Below are 17,110 nucleotides of genomic sequence, written 5' to 3'. Positions count from 1 at the left end.
GACATAAGTAGGCTGTACGTCAACGTTAAGGAAGGAGATGTCCAAATGTCTAAAAGAGAAAGGGAGAAGACCATTTAGCTTAGCAGTTCTCTGTTCCCCACGTCCCAAAAGTGTGGTTTTTTTTTGAGAGAGAGGCCACTAGACTTTCTGGTTTTTCGTTGAAGATGTTTCGCTTCTCATCTGATAAGCTTCTTCAGCTCTTCCCCACTGTTCAGTCAGAGCTCAAGAAGCTTCTTGGATGAGAAACGAAATGTCTCAATGAGCCGAGGTGGCGCAGTGGTTAAATGCAGCACTGCAGGCTACTGCTAGATCAGCAGTTCAGTGGTTCTAATCTCACCGGCTCAGGGTTGACTCAGCCTTCCATCCTTCCGAGGTGGGTAAAATGAGGACCCAGATTGTTGGGGGCAATATGCTGACTCTCTGTAAACCGCTTAGAGAGGGCTGAAAGCCCTATGAAGTGGTATATAAGTCTACTGCTATTGCTAGTCTACTACTGCTATTGCTCAAAGAAAAAAAACCCAGAAAGTGCAGTGACATCTTGAAAAAAGCACCTTTTGGGACAACCATGACCTGGATGACTCAGAATCTCCATAGATGTCTGTTCCCTGAGGTCCCATGAAAAGCAGAGTGACGTACAGCTACATAGTTCAAAAGATGGTGTGCAACCTGCTTCCAATACAACCTTTTATTTAATGCAGAGTTACTATTTTCTTCTTCTTCTCTCCAGCTGTGAACAAAAAGCCAAATCATAATCCGCCGCCTCCCTTAGCAGTCTCAGAAGAAAGAGCCAATAAAACAAATCCTTCTGACCTGTAAACACCAAGATCCAAGATGAACCGGTTGTTTTCATCGTCATCTTCCAAAGAGAAAGGAAGCCTAGATATAAGAGAAGCAAGATCTGGGCATGACTGGATGAAGGGCAGGGTCAAAACTTCAATTGTTGTGGTTTTGTATTCAAGATGGGACAATCTAGCAGTTAGCAAAATACACATCCTTCCCCAAACCGATTGGCAAAATCTAAAAACTTGCTAATGTTATAAAGCCCAGGCCTGTTTTTCAGTTGAAACAGGATGGGATGTGTGACCTAAGTTCCACATAATTCAACCTACACATTTGTGCTGAAAGAGAGACATCTACTGGCAAAAAACCCAACACCTTAATTAAGTGAACTAATCTTTATATTGTTATCCATGCATATATTATCCTTCTCTCTCTCTCTCTCTCTCTCTCTCTGTCCTCTCCCTCTCCCCTTCTCTCTCCTCCTCCTCTCCCTCTCTCTCCCCCTCTCCTTCTCTCTCTCTTCTTCTCTCCCTCCTTCTCTTTCTCTCTTCCTCTCCCTCTCCCCTTCTCTCCCCTTCTCCTCCTCTCCCTCTCTCTCCCCCTCTCCCTCTCCTTCTCTCTCCCTCCTTCTTTCTCTCTCCTCTCCCTCTCCCCTTCTCTCTCCTTCTCCTCCTCTCCCCCTCTCTCCCCCTCTCCCTCTCCTTCTCTCTCTCTCTCTCTCCTCCTCTTTCTCTCTCCTCTCCCTCTCCCCTTCTCTCTCCTTCTCCTCCTCTCCCTCTCTCCCCTCTCCCTCTCCTTCTCTCTCTCCCTCCTTCTCTTTCTCTCTCCTCTCCCTCTCCCCTTCTCTCTCCTTCTCCTCCTCTCCCCCTCTCCTTCTTTCTCTTTCCTTCTCTCTCTCTCTCCCTCTCCCTCTCCCCCACCCCACCCCTTGTGGATGGATGTCTGGAGTTATGTAAATAATACCTAATATTTTTGGAGATTATTTTTTTTAATTATCCAACCCTGCACTAAATCGGAGCTGTTCTAGTTCCTAGACGAGAGCCCTATTGTCCTGCATCACCAATTAGGAATGAAATTTAAAGTTCCTATTTATAAGAACAGACCCTTTCTGACAGCTCCTGTTATCCATTTGAATTTTCAGAATGTACTGTATTTGTTTAATTTCTTATGCAGTTAAACTATGATCCTTGGCTGGGCAAACATCAACATGAAAAAAATGACAGTAATTGGGCAAATTTCAAAGATATCTGAGACGGACAGACAGACAGACATATATATAAATACATTACTCAGAAAAATACTTTAGTTATAACAAATAATGCATTTTTATCTTGTAGGAAGTTAGCACCCACCCCTCTCCTAGGAGAATGAAATATCCTAGTAAATATTGAAAAGGCAGAATATTATATTTCCCTGGATAAGAAATGGAGAAACATGCTTTTAGGCAGGAAACAGACTCACTCTTAATAGCCCCCACCTTTGTCAATGGGCCATTAAAATGGCCTGAGCCAGCCTATTCTACATAGCAAAGGTAGGATTAGCCTGAAACAGAAACTCACCACATGGCATCTGATAACTCAACCAAGCTTGGAACTCAAAAGACACACAACCTACAACGTTAACTAAGACCCCACCCACACTCCGCTCCTGGGAGTTTGACAACCAATCAGAATACATTTCTTACACAGGAACAGGAAACAGAGAGGTGGGGACGAACAGAGAGTATAAAAAACTCAGTAACTCTCAGCAAGCCCCCCTTTTCCCTCTTTTCTTCTTCACCCAACATCTGGAAGCATGTGATCACCTTTTTCCCCAGGACCTCAAACCATGAGGTCCTGTCCACCCTTAAAAACCATCTTTCCAAGCAGCCTCCATGTTTCCAGTGTCTTTTTCCCCACTTGGAACTGAACCCAGAAGGACATTTCTTCCAACACACCAATTTTTTCTTTTCTTATTTTCCACTTAATCGGTTGGCGTGTTTCTTCTTGATGCTACGATGTTTTAAAATGTATTTACTCTATCTGTTTATTTGTACTATCTATCTGTTTATTTGTACTGTTGGGAGAAGCAACTACTGTTTCAAATTCAGGATAGCCTCAGCAGCTCCGCTTTCCCTTCTTAAAGCCTCGGAAACAGCCAAATGAAATCAGGGCCTGGTGCTTTACACCACAATCTGTCCTCGGTTCAAATCCATTCGCAGTTTCTACCCACTAAAAATATCCGTCTCACACAGCCAGTGACATTTTCACAAGAATGACTTTGAGCCTCTCTGGAGGGAAGAGGAGGCTGAAGGGAGGCCTCTGACCTCTCAAAAGGTGCTCCTCCCTGTATTAAGGGTGAGGGGAGAAAAATATCCATTGGAAAGTTGCAGGTAGTAGGCCTATAAATGAAGCTCAGTGGGTCCCAAGTGTCCTTTTCTGGCCATGCTGGCCTCCTGCAGCCCCCTGTCAGCGAAAATAAAGCTCAGGGGGGGGGGGGGGGCTGCACATAGCAGTTATAGCAGTTAGACTTATATACTGCTTCATAGGGCTTTCAGCCCTCTCTAAGCGGTTTACAGAGTCAGCATATTGCCCCCAACAGCAATCCGGGTCCTCATTTTACCCACCTCGGAAGGATGGAAGGCTGAGTCAACCCTGAGCCGGTGAGATTTGAACAGCCGAACTGCAGAACTGCAGTCAGCTGAAGTAGCCTGCAGTGCTGCATTTATCCACTGCGCCACTCTCGGCTCATGGCCATCCTGAGCTCTGTTTTTGGTCCCAACAGCCTCCTGCATGCCAGCAAAAAAGGAGCTGGGGGGGGGGGGCACATGCAGCCCACTCTGAGCTCCGTTTCCGCTGGCGGAGGGCTGCAGGAGGCCATTGTGACACGAGTTATGTCGAGCTGACCATGCCCATCCGGCCCCAAGGTCAAACACAACCCTGATGCGGCACTCAACGAAATCAAATTTGACACCCCTGTTCTAGAGGACTGCCAAAGTATCCTTCCCCACATCTGGAAGCATGTGATCACCTTTTTTTTAGTAGGCCTAGGAGTGAGCTCACAGGCCTCACTGAACCAAAGTTTCAAACTAACATCCCGGTAATTGCAAAATATACCGGACTTATCCCAAATGTGCTGAATTGTGTCTGATTTGTGCGTCTGCATTTTCTGCAAAGTTTGTACTCGCATGGATATATTTAGAGCAGGAAGAATGAGATGGTGGGAAATGAGGAAAGTAACAAGTGTTTCAACCCTTCAAATGTACACGGGTGTATGTGGAGACTATCTGTCAGTAAAATGGAACAAGGAAGTGAGTTGTGAAAGGTGTGCAGTATAGTATAAAAAGAATTCATTGGGAAGAGTTCAGGGCCACTGGCTGTAGTTAATCCTTGCCGGATTCAGCTATACCAGTGGCCCTTATTGCAATAAGTTGTTAATGTAAGTAATGCTAGGTTGCGATTCATGTTCAAAATTGTTCATGAAACAATAAACCTCTGATCTTTTGTTGTTGTTGTTGTTGTTGTTGTTGTTGTTGTAAATGTGTTTTTATTTTCCATTTTCATTTCGTACAGTCACATATATACTGTGCATAACTGGGGCCTTATAACATTAAACAATAAACACAGCCATTCCTCTTATCAGCAGTACCCCCCAAAATAAAAACCCAATGTACCTCTTCGACCCTCCATATACCCTTTCTTTCACCACCACCCCTTCCAACTTTCCATCTTAATAAACCTCTGATCTTGAAGTAAGGTTTATTGCTTGTGGTTTCCCTTGGTTTTTTATCGGGATATTTTTCTTATTGAAAGTTTTAAAGAGTTTTACAAATATATACCTTCCTTTCCCCTCACCGACCCCACATCCCCTCCCACCCACCCCCCACTCCCCCACAACCTCCCAGAGCAAATACAGGGTATAAACATTTAACAACCATATTCTAAAATAAACTAACTAACTTTAGCATCATCCCTCGCTTGTACTCTTAACTCCCCTTCTGTAAAGCTAACTTTAAACAAGTTGTAACATTCCTTGCTCATTCATTCATAAGCTATCTGGCTTTTCTTAGTCCCATATTTATTTTGAATGTAGTCAATCCATCTTCTCCATTCCAGCTTGTATTTCTCATCTGAATGATCCTTGAGGTATGCTGATATTTTAGCCATCTCTGCTAAATTTTTTACTTTTAACATACATTCTTGAATAGTAGGCAAATTTTCCTTCTTCCAGTACTGCGCCACCAGCAGTCTTGCTGCTGTTGTTAAGTTCAAAATCAAATTAGTCTCTATAACTGTACAGTCAGTAATTATACCTAGCAAGAATAACTGAGGAGTAAACTTTATCCTCTTTTTAAGAATATTTTGCATAATCCACCATATTTTTATCCAAAATGCTTTGACCTTTTTACAAGTCCACCATATATGATAATACGTAGCATCAACACAGTCACATCTCCAACATTTAGGTTGTAAATCCTTTATCGGGATATTTTTAACGACATAAGAAAAGGTAGCCTTATTGGCTACTCAAATCATTGGAGCTTTTTTGGCTATGTTTTTAGTTCTCACCACTGTAATTCTCATCTGTCAACATCAAGTTTTGAGCCATTGCATTGCAACTCTATTTGGTGCAACCGTCACTAGATTATTATTTTTTCTCCAGCACAGGGAGTAGTAGTTGATAAAATGCTCCGTTCCCTGAGACTTCCAGCAAGACAGAACAGCAATGTCTCTTTCCTGTCGCCCTTCTTCATTCCCCACTTAGAGAAGTTGTCATCCTTTCCTTTGCGAGACTGAAGTGGCAGTAAAGTGAAGGGTTGTGTATTTTAATGCCGGCCAACAACTCGGATTCAAAAGGTGATGTGTGATTTCAAGGGCCCACAGATGCATACATGATACTTGCTGGAAACGCTTGTCTTTTCTCTCCTTTTGCAATAGCTTCCCTTGGATGTCACACAATTACAGGAAAAAAAGTCCCAAAGGCGCTTTTTTCATGAGGCAACTGGACTTTCTTGTTTTTTTTTCCTTTTGAAGACGTTTTGCCTCTCAGCCAAGAAGCTTCTTCAGCTCTGACAGGACGGTGGGAACAGAAGGATCCATATTCCTTGCAGACAACTGGTCATTTGCATCCTCCTAGAACAGGGGTGTCGAACTCAAGGCCTGTGCGCGAGATCCGGCCCACAGGATGCTTAGATTTGATCTGCAGGGCCGCTCTGAAAATAGCAAACCGATCCGCGGTGCCTCTGCCATCAAAAATAAAGCTGGAGGGGGGCTGCACGTGTCCGCCCCCAGCTGTTTTCAGCCACAATGACCTCCTACTGCCTTCTGCCAGCGAAAATGAAGCTCAGGAGGTCCCAAGTGTCCTTTTTTGGCCATGCTGGCCTCCTGCAGCCCTCTGTCAGCGAAAATGAAGCTCAGGGGGGCTGCACATGGCCATCCTGAGCTCCGTTTTCGGCCCCAACAGCCTCCTGCATGCCAGCAAAAATGGACCTCTGGGGGAGGGGGCACCTGCAGGCCACTCTGAGCTCCGTTTCCGCTGGCGGAGGGCTGCAGGAGGCCATTGCGACACGAGTTATATCGAACTGGCCATGCCCATCTGGCCCCGAGGTCAAACACAACCCTGATGCGGCGCTCAACGAAATCGAGTTTGACACCCCTGTTCTAGAGGGTTGCCAAATAAGCTGGAGGTCCATCCGCATCCCCAGGGTCACCCTAGCAGTGCTCCCGGCCCCTGCAATCTGCAATTCTCCTCTCTGGAAATCCATTCCTTATTCCCAGACCATTCAAAGGGTGTTCATCCCAAACGGTACAGCTAAAAGTCTGTAGAGACTCTCAGTCATCCACATCATGGTTGTCCATCTTTCTGCAAGGAATATGGATCCTTCTCTTTCCTCACTATCCTGTCGGAGCTGAAGAGGCTTCCTGGATGAGTGGCAAAACGATAAAAAGAAGAAAGTCCAGTTGCCTTCTGGAAAAACCACTTTGGGACAACCAGGACTTGGATGACTGAGAGTCTCTACAGGAAAAAGCATTATCTGCTTCAAGGCCCTCCTGACCAAGCCTATGTGTGTATCGATCAGGTTATATGAGGCACCGTCTTCCTGCAATCGGATTGGCTCAGCCCATTCACACCGGCAGAAGAGGCCCTCTCTGGACCCCGTTGGTCAAAGGATTTCAGCTAGTGGGATCAAGGAGAAGAGCCTTCTCTGCTGTGGCCCCCGCCCCCTAAAATATTCTCCTGCTGGAGGTGAGGTTCACCCCCATACTCCTGGCCTTCCAAAAGAGCCTTAAACCCTGGCTCTGCCAGCTTTTTATATCTATGGTTTTATAGAGCAGCGTGGTAGCCTAGTGGAGAAGATGCTTGCCTCCCACTTGCAAGGTTGAGAGTTCAATCCAAGGTAACGGTAGATATTTTTCTCCTAATGCAAAAAGAGAAAAATATCTGCTGCGAACTCTGGATAGGCATCAGGAAGGGCATCTGGCCAGTAAACGCTCAGCTCCACCACCACCACCACCAAGTCTACCCCGAATTAAGGGTTTGTAGGGTTGTAAAAAGGGAGATATCTATGGTTTTATACTATTGTACAGAGTCACTCAAGACAGTTGGCAAATAAATGTAATAAGTAAATAAATAAATACAATTACAGTTTTTTTCAGAGTATAAGACACACCTGAGTATAAGACGCACCAAGATTTTGAAGAGGCAAATTAAAAAAAAAGTAGGTAGGTAGATAGAGGGATAGAGAGGGAGAGAAAGAGAGCGAAATACAGTAGGTACGTAGGGAGAGAGAGAGAGTAGGTAGATAGGTAGGTAGATGTTTCCAGGTATATTTATCCATGTGCTGGAGAAGGAGATCGCTGACAATCTGCAGCACCTAAGACTTTGTTTCTGCTGGCACAGCACTTGATCGATTTAATTCTCATCAATCACTTTAACTAAAGAGCTTTCCAAAAGGGGGGAAGAAAGTTTTTGTACTCTGCAAACCACCCCCAAAATGGCCCGTTTTTCGCAAAAATGGGCTCAGTTTTTTTTTAAAGGCATGAATAGCCTTTAGGGGGCTTGCAGAGTACTCCTGGGAGGGTGTGGGGGAGGCAAAAACGAACAAAAAAGCCCCAATTTTTGCAAAAACGGGCCCTTTTTGTCAAAAAAATTGCATGAATAGCCTTTAGAAGCTTATAGAGTGCTGCTGGGGGCCGTGGGGAGCAAAAACAGCCCATTTTTTGCTCATTTCTGCCCTCCCCAGCCCCCAAGAGTTCTCTGAAAGCCTCCATAAGGCTCTGCACAGCCATTTTGGTGAAGGGGGCGGGGTTTCGGGAGGCAAACAAAATGCTGTATTCAGTGTATAAGACGCACCCAGATTTTCAGCCTCTTTTTTGAGGCAAAGAGGTGCGTCTTATACTCTGACAAATACAGTACATATGATGTCTATCACCTTTTGCCCTTTGAATCCAGATTACTTCACAGGCTTTTTATTTTTAATAATTAATTTGGGCTACATAGAGACCAGAAGGGAGGAGAACAACTTATATCTAATTTTACTTTTTAGGGAACAGAGAAGCATGTATGTGAAGTTCAGTAGCACCCAGGGTTGAGAAGCAGTCCAGGGCTTATGATCAAAGTGGTCAAGGGTAGATCCTCAAAAGTCCTGCCTCTTGAACCTATGTGCAAAGTTGTCACACCTACACAAAAGGGTTCAGGCTTGGATCAGATATCTTGATTATTTTGGACTTCTGTTCTCATAGGGCAGACTCTGAAACAAAGGTCCAGTATCTAAACTTGGGGAGGGAACTGGAAAAAAAATGTCACATTTGGTTCCTCATTTAGCCTATGAAAGGAAATTGGGCCGCCCACCCTTTATTTAACCAATTTGAATGCTCAAAATGGTTCATGAATTGTATCTTTTTTACATACTTGGCTTCATTTACATTCAGAACTCTTCCTTCTGGCGTGATCAAAGTCCGCAGAGGTTTCTCTTTGTTTCCTTGTTCTCTGTTTAAAAGGAAAAGGAAAAAAAAGTTTTTTAAAAATATATTTTCTCATCCCTTCTGCCACTTAGCAAAGACAGCAGCAGAAAGATGACAAAGCCTTCATTTAATTCTTGATTAAGACAGAACACAAAAAAATCCCATTTGCTTTAATGCGTTGAAAGAACCCTGATGCGATGCCTTATTTTAAGGAAGCAAATCAAATATAATCAAGACAATGATGATGGCTCCTTCGGCTTGTTTGATCCTTGGGTACCAAATTCCTATCTGAAAAGAGATGCTTTCTCATCCCTTGCAACGTCTCTCTAATGTTTGCTACTTTAAAGGTGTAGTTTTAATTCATTTCTAAAATAATCAGCCTGTTTGAAACCTTGTTTTTACAATATTTGTACAAATATACAGTATATTGTAAACACATATTTACAATATAAAATCCACAAAAACTTGCTCTATGGATGCTATTGTAACAAAAGCCTCCTGCTTGATTCTAATGTTACTGGACAATTGGGGGAAAAATGATTTCTGCGATGTGGGATCCATTTCGATCTTTTAATAAAACCAGATGCTGATGTGACTGAAGTCTGGTCCATAACAGAACTGAAGCTAAAATAAGGCTTAGTGGGTTATGTGAATCCTGGCCACTGCAGTGCATGCAATAAACCATAATTGAACAACTTAGTACAAGCTGCAGATGCAGTCATTAACATCTTAGGGGGGGAATGGGCCATTTCAGAAAAGATGTTAAAGATAAGGCTTCAGGTAATATGACTTTGCGGTAATTCACAATTGCCCTGCTTCTCAAGAAATAAATATTAAAATAAGACATTGGATTAGATCTATCATCTCTGTCTATTTATTTATCTGTCTGTCTGTCTAGATCTGTCTATCCATCTATCTAGCCGTCTGTCCGTCCATCTAGATCTATCTATCCATCTATCCACCCACCCATCTCTATCCATCCATCCATCCACCCACTATCCATCCATCCATTCATCATGTATACCCTCACCCTAAACCCTCACAGCTTCAACCTTAAACTGTCTACCATGGACCTCACCCCATTTATACCCCTCAGATAGGGTTAGTAACTTAGGAGTCCTCCTGGATCCACAGCTGACTCTCGATCATCATCTGTCGGCTGTGACCAGGGGGGCATTTGCCCAGGTCCGCCTGGTCCGCCAGTTACGACCCTACCTGAATCGGGAGGCTCTCACAACAGTCACTCGAGCCCTTGTGATCTCTAGGCTGGAATACTGCAATGTGCTCTACATGGGGCTGCCCCTGAAGTGCATCCGGCGACTGCAGTTAGTTCAGAATGCGGCCGCGCGAGTGATAGTGGGCGCACCGCGGTTCGCCCACATAACACCCATCCTCCGCGAGCTGCACTGGCTACCTGTTGATCTCCGGGTGCGCTTCAGGGTGCTGTTGACCACCTTTAAAGCCCTTCATGGTAGTGGATCTGAGTACTTGAGAGACCGCCTTCTGCCGATTACCTCCCTCCGACCGATAAGATCGCACAGACTGGGCCTCCTCCGAATTCCATCCGCCAGTCAATGTCGACTGGCGACTACACGGAGGAGAGCCTTTTCTGTTGCAGCTCCGACCCTGTGGAACGATCTCCCCGTTGAGATACGCACCCTCACCACCGTCCAGGCCTTCCGCGCAGCCCTCAAGACCTGGCTCTCCCAACAGGCCTGGGGATAAGTCCTTAATTTGCCCCACCCGAGTGTTGAATGTAGAATGCATGTTGTGTTTTTACTACTTATTTTGTTTATATATTGTTTATTTTGTATTGTACCCCCTCCCTAATGGTTGTAAGCCGCCCTGAGTCCCCTCAGGGAAAAGGGCGGCCTATAAATCTTAATAAAATACCTAAAAAATAAAAAAAACCACCTAAATTCCTAAGAGGTCCTTGAAGGGGCTGTGCATAAGCGCACCAGCATCCCTGTCTTACTGTCCCCACTTATCTGCATCTGCTTCCTTTGTTCAAGTTTATATTATACCTGTTACCTTGTACATATTTGACAAACAAATAGATAAATGAAATAAAAAATTATGCATACCTATTTTCTCTTTCTTTCCTTTTCTCCTCGAGATACTGGTGAATCTCTAACCTGGCTTCTGGGGTATGAGCCACTGGTTCATCCCAAAACTCCCTGTCTTCATCGTCATCCTCAAGTATTAATTTACGAAAATCTCCATCTCCTTCTTCACAATTTCGGTGGTTCCCTGCTCCTTCTGTGGAGTAGTAGCTGGAATGCAATGTGCAAAAGAAAATCTTGGGGCATTTGATTTATTCATCCACTTCAAATCCTGCTCTCCAGTCACGTGTCTAGACCAGTAGGAGAGCAGCCCTACCAGTTCCATGTGAACGACTGAGGAATTTAGTCTGTCGCAAAGTGTTAATTCCCAGCATCACTTTTATTTGCAAGAATGATTTTGGACTCTACAAGGAACGTTCTTATAAAATAAAACAAAGCATCTCGGTGCTTTTCTGGGAGGTGTGCCTCCTTGCCCAGAAACAGTGGAGATAACAAAAGAGAGCTTTCTCTTCCATTCAACCTGTGGTGTATTCCATTCCCTCCCCCCCCTCCGCCCCCTTGATGGCTCATATCTCTCCATGTCAGCTATCCTGAGAGACAGCTTGCAACCTACTTCCAAAATTCCAAATTGTCTCCCAAGTGCAAAAATAAATAAATAAATAGATTAGGTAGCAATAAAAATGTAACTAAGTTCTATATGATTGTTGGGATTATCGCATCTTTCTGTCCAGTGAATCTCTGGGCTATCTAGAAGAACGAGTTTATTATAATATTCAAAATAAATAATAAAATATAATAATAAAATAAAATTATAAAACCAAACCAAAATTAATCTTACAGAGACAATCAAGAAGAGGGATGTCAAACTCAAGGCCTGTGGGCAGGATCTGACCTGGCTGTTATTAGATCTGGCCCGCGGAGCCGCCCTAGGAACAGCGAATGACTAGCTGGTGGTGCTTCTGCAAGTGAAAATGGAGCTCGCGAGGGCTGCGGGCGTTCCTCCTGAGTTCTGCTTTTGCTGGCAGACGGTTGCAGGAGGCTGTTGCAGCCAAAAACGGAGCTTGTGAGGCAGTGGTGGGATTCAAATAATTTAACAACCAGTTCTCTGCCCTAATGAACAGGGGGGGGAGGTAGGTGTGGCTCAATGGTCATGTGACTGTGTGGGCGTAGCCCACTCAACGTCACTCAGGTCTATGGGCGCTTTTGCAGTGCAATAAGGGTTAAGCGGAGAGGCGGTTTCTATAAGCAGGGCAGTAAAAATGAGGTTAGAAACACCATTATGTTTCCTTCTTGCCTTCCTTACAGGATTAGCCCTGTAAAGTGGGAAAAAAACAAAAGGAGATTTCTTCCAACAACCGGTTCTCCCGAATAAGTGCGAACTGACTGAATCCCACCACTGTTGTGAGGGCTGCAGGCAGTTCTCCCGAGCTCTGTTTTCGCTGGTAGACGGTTGCAGGAGGCCGTCACAGCTGAAAATGGAGCTTGGAGCCCGTTTTCACTTGCCGAGTACTCGTGCCACCACAGATGCCCAAGACACAAATGATGTCGAGCTGGCCATGCCCACCCTGGCCACGCCCATTCCAAACCCAACCCGGATGTGGCTCTCAATGAAAACGAGTTTGACAGCCCTGATCTAGAAGCTCTGGATTTGCATTAGCCAGGGACTAATTTCTCTTCCATTCCATTCCATTGAGATCTGATTTTCATGGGAGAACAGAGGATACACTAGCATTTATACAACAAACTCTCCTGATCTGAATTCCTGCCCAATCTGTTCGGACAGAATGGCTACAGTTTGGGTCCCATCAACTAGGGAATGCTGGTTGGGAAGCACCTAGGAGTTGTGTCTGTTCTGCCACAGCGTCCACTATTTTCCCTCTGGAGATCAAGATGGCACCAACCTTGTTGACTTTTTCTAAGTCCTTCAATACCAGATTCAGTGCTCGGATTTGGCACCCTGAGTGTGTGCAGGGATCTATTTCATGGTTAATTTCGTGTTTTCTGATGGGTGATTTACAATTTTTCTATTTATTTTTAATTTTGTACACCGCTCAGAGTCATTTGGTGAGATGACTGGCTGTACAAATTAAATCACTGAGAACTGAATAAATAAAATCCTATCCGTATATATTCCGTTTTCTCGGCCCCAAATGAATTAAAGAGGCACCTACGTGGGTGTCTTCATATCTGTGCGTGGTGGTTGATCAAACCCCAGATGCTGTCCTTTCTTCTTCTTCTCCTTCCTTTCCTTCTGCTTTTCTTGCATCCGTCTTTCTGCCTCTTTTTTTTCTTTTTCTCTTTTCAGGAGATAGGTTTGCTCCTGCCCGTGGATTTTCCTTTCCAGCTCAGGATAGTTCTGGGAAGCCTGAATCCTTTCTGACCGCGTTATCTCTTTGCCATCCAAAAACTTTCAAAAGAAAGTCGGGAGGTGAGAGGAGGAAATGATACTCCAATACACCAAAATCAAGAAATCGATCCCTCTTTGTTTTTATTAACTTATTCTTTTTGTTAAATTTAAATGATTAAATTCCAATTTCCTCCAGTTCCGATTATCATAAATCAAGTGTATTGCAAGGACGGACAACTTTGAAAATAAATATTATGGGGAAAATGAGCCAATGGCAGGCAGGATGATGTTTACTGATGGTTTGCAAGTGAGGGTGAAGAATATTTTCACATAATTTTAGGGATAAAATAAAACTGGTAACTGACGAGCAAATCTACCTTCTGTTATTTTTTTCCCCCTTAGTTACACATCCTAAAACAGATGTAGAAAAAAAATAAAACCTGAGACATATTCTTCTTAGGAGACCCTGAAACCTCTTTTTAGTGGAATTTTAGTGGAATTCATTAGGTGGGATCCACCAAGATTTAATATTGAATCATCAAATCTTGAGGCATGATTTCCCGTCCCCATTTCTAGAAAAACAAAAGGCAAAATTCCTAAAGGTATGAAAATATTGTTTCTACCTATTTGCATGGCATAACTGACATACAGATCGTCCTCGACTTACAACCTTTTGTTTTAGTGACCACTCGAAGTTATAATACTGAAAAAAGTGGCTTATGACCATTTTTCACATTTATGACCATTGCGGCCGCCCTCGTGCTCACAAGGTAAGAATTTGGATGCTTGGCAACTGGAATGTATTTATTTACGATGGTTGCAATTGTCTCGGGGTCATGTGATCTCCTGTCGCGACTTTGCAAGCAAAGTTGACGGAAAAGCCAAATTTACTTAACGATTGTGTGACTAGCCCTGATTCACTAATGCATTGATTCTATGAACAATTGTGGCAAGAAAGGTTGTAAAAATGGGGCGAAACTCACTTAACAAGTGTCTCTCGCTTAGCAGCAGAAATGTGAGGCTCAATTGTGGTCGTTAAGTCAAGGACTTCGTGTATAACCCTACTGTCACTTACTCCTTTAATTCAAAAGTTGTCCAACCGGCATGAGCTCCTGCATATACCAGCCGCCTCTCTTATTAGGAATGTTTCTGGTTGGTAAGATCTGCAGGAGAGGACCAATGGGTTGGTAGGCATGACAAGATCTCTTGCCTTGTTCTACCTTGGCAACTTGAAGACTTGTGGATGTCAACTCCCAGAACTCCCCAGACAACGCAATCCTATATGTATCGCTACAGCCATAAATCTCTTTAAGTAAAATATAATGAATTCCCTAACAAAGGACCATAGTCCCGTACATTGTTCTTAATTGATGTTACCTTCCTGATTTTACTACTTTTTCTAAAGTACTGTAGGAAGGTATCACCCAGCCCTCTCCCAGAAAAATGAAATATCCTAGGAAATATTGAAAAGGCAGAATATTTCTCTGGATGTGAAATAGCAATAGCAGTTAGACTTATATACCGCTTTTGGACACAAAAACACTTGTAACCAAACGACATGCTGTATGTAATGGATGAGATCTTTTTTAAAAAATATTGTTTTTTTTATATTTAAAAATAAAAAAATAGATTGGGGAAAAAAAAACTTCTTGGATGAGAATCGAACTGCCTTCAAAGAAAAACCAGAAAGTCCAGTTGCCATTTGAAAAAGCACTTTTGGGACAACCAAAACCTGGATGACTGAAAATTGCCACAAATGTGATCAATTAGAGATTTCTCCCTTTGAACCAAATGCGGGCTATTGTTATTTAAATTAATTTTTATTTTAATCGATTAGACATACTCTGAGTTGTTGTAGGGTAGCAACCACGAACTGCCTATAGCCTTCGAAATCAGTGCATGGATTTCCTACGAGGAAGAGCTCTTCGAGATGTATATTGTTTTTCAGCGTTTTGACACTAGACAATTCTCCAATGAAATTTGCTGTCAGGTCCAGCTTCTGCAGATCTTCACAACCTGTTTGAAAAAGTACTTTTAAAATAGAATGATCGACTCTACCTTGAATTAACACACACTCCTATCTCAAAGTCATCGTGCTGACTCCCTTCCTCATTCATCCTTTTTATGAAAGTAAACAAGGTAAAGATAAATGTTCCCCTCGCACATATGTGCTAGTCGTTACCGACTCTAGGGGACCGTGCTCATCTCCGTTTCAAAGCTGAAGAGCCAGCGCTGTCCGAAGACGTCTCCGTGGTCATGTGGCCGGCATGGCTAAACGCCGAAGGTGCATGAAATGCTGTTACCGTCTCACCAAAGGTGGTTCCTATTTTTTCTACTTGCAGTTTTTTACCTGCTTTCGAACTGCTAGGTTGGCAGAAGCTGAGAATAGTAATGGGAGCTCATTCTGTTACACGGCGCTAAGGACTCGAACCACCGAACTGCTGACCTTTCTGATTGACAAGGTCGGATGTGGTAACTCAGTGGCTACAACACTGAGGTTGTCGATTAGAAAGGTCAGCAGTTCAGCGGTTCGAATCTCTAGCACCACGTAATGGAGTGAGCTCCAATTACTTGTCCCAGCTTCTGCCAACCTAACAGTTCGAAAGGACGTAAAAATGCAAGTAGAAAACTAGGGACCACCTTTGGTGGGAAGGTAACAGCGTTCCATGCGCCTTCGGCGTTTAGCCATACCAGCCACATGACCATGGAGACGTCTTCAGACAGTGCTGGCTCTTTAACTTTGAAACGGAGATGAGCACCGCCCCCTAGAGTCGGGAACAACTAGCACATAGGTGCGAAGGGAACCTTTACCTTTATAAAAGTAAATATCAGATGCTAAAAAGGTTGACCAAGATTATTTTAAAAATGATTAAAATTTGTTTCTCAAGTCATAAAACATTTTCTCATAAAACAGGAGATGTAAATGTTTAAACATTTATAAGTGCAAAATCAGGAAAGCAATTTATAACTTTCAGATTTCAAGACAATAACTATCAATCATATTTGTATTATTATTGAACTGCAGTGTATTATTATATTTTATTATGTAATTTTACATATCACTTTATCATCTTACTTATACGTGACCTGCCTAGAGTCCCTTGGGATTTGGGTAGTCAATACATTTCATAAATTAATAATATGTGATCAGAAACCGCAGTTTCTTCCCAACCTGTTTTTTTTTATGCCATTCAAAAATATGTCATTAAATATTTCAGGAATGCTGACAAAATACTTGTTTCTGATTTTAAAATATAATGGTCCAGGACGCACACATTCAGAATGGATGGTTAACTAGAACTGCACAGAATCACTGGGAATCAGGCAATATATAAATTAAATATATTACCACTGATTGCGCAGTCAGCCAGATGTTTAATGCTGGATTTGGCATTTTGATCCAGCTATCGAGTTCTTCCCAAGGACTTGGGATACTATTATTTTACTGCTCCAGGACTGCAAGTGGCCTCTTAAAACTTTGGGTCCACTCGTGAAATCATTTATAATTGTATACAGGGGTACCTCGGTACTCATCATTAATTGGTTCCGGGAGGTACAATACGTACCAAAAAGGATGAGTAGTAAACAAATTTTTCCCAATAGGACATAATGTAGGGCAGGGTTGTCAAACTCAATTTCATTTAGGGCTGCATCAGGGTTGTGTTTTACCTTGGGGGGGGGGGGCAGGTGGGTGTGTCCGGCATGGGCATGGCCATGGTGGGCATAGCCAGCTCGATGTCACTCGTGCCAGGGGCACTTGTGGTGGCCCGGGCGGAGCTGGTGGGGGGGAGATTCACTTTTGCTAATAGTTTGTTTTGCTAATACTCTGCCAGCAAAAACGGAGCTCAGGGGGTTCTGCGTGCACCTTCCCCTGGCTCCATTTTTGGCTTGACGGCCTCCTGCAACCCTCTCCTAGCGAAAAGGACCACTGCGCCCTCCCCAGCTCCACTTTCACTGGCAGAGGCACCACGGGCTGG

The 17,110-nt window shown here is 43.5% G+C and overlaps 1 protein-coding gene across 1 annotated transcript in view; it reads right to left on the bottom strand.

Annotated features, from left to right (window-relative positions):
- Positions 1 to 17,110, bottom strand: part of DNAAF11 (dynein axonemal assembly factor 11) — a 44,487-nt gene that overhangs the window by 22,377 nt on the left and 5,000 nt on the right. The window contains exons 4-9 of the mRNA XM_087703845.1: positions 14,977 to 15,149; positions 12,958 to 13,193; positions 10,808 to 10,996; positions 8,671 to 8,748; positions 811 to 876; positions 1 to 49 (exon numbers count right to left, since the gene is read on the bottom strand). The exon at positions 1 to 49 is cut by the window's left edge and continues 21 nt beyond it. Coding sequence (XP_087559971.1) covers positions 1 to 49; positions 811 to 876; positions 8,671 to 8,748; positions 10,808 to 10,996; positions 12,958 to 13,193; positions 14,977 to 15,149 — 791 coding nt within the window. The remainder of the gene's footprint in view (positions 50 to 810; positions 877 to 8,670; positions 8,749 to 10,807; positions 10,997 to 12,957; positions 13,194 to 14,976; positions 15,150 to 17,110) is intronic.

Source organism: Thamnophis sirtalis, unplaced genomic scaffold (genome assembly GCF_051295495.1).
Source record: "Thamnophis sirtalis isolate CommonGarterSnake01/CBP01778 unplaced genomic scaffold, rThaSir2_p1.2 scaffold_2, whole genome shotgun sequence".
In the NCBI taxonomy this organism is placed as follows: Eukaryota; Metazoa; Chordata; class Lepidosauria; order Squamata; family Natricidae; genus Thamnophis; species Thamnophis sirtalis.
Note: the sequence above shows the minus strand (reverse complement) of the source record. Positions and strands in the feature narration are given on the sequence as shown.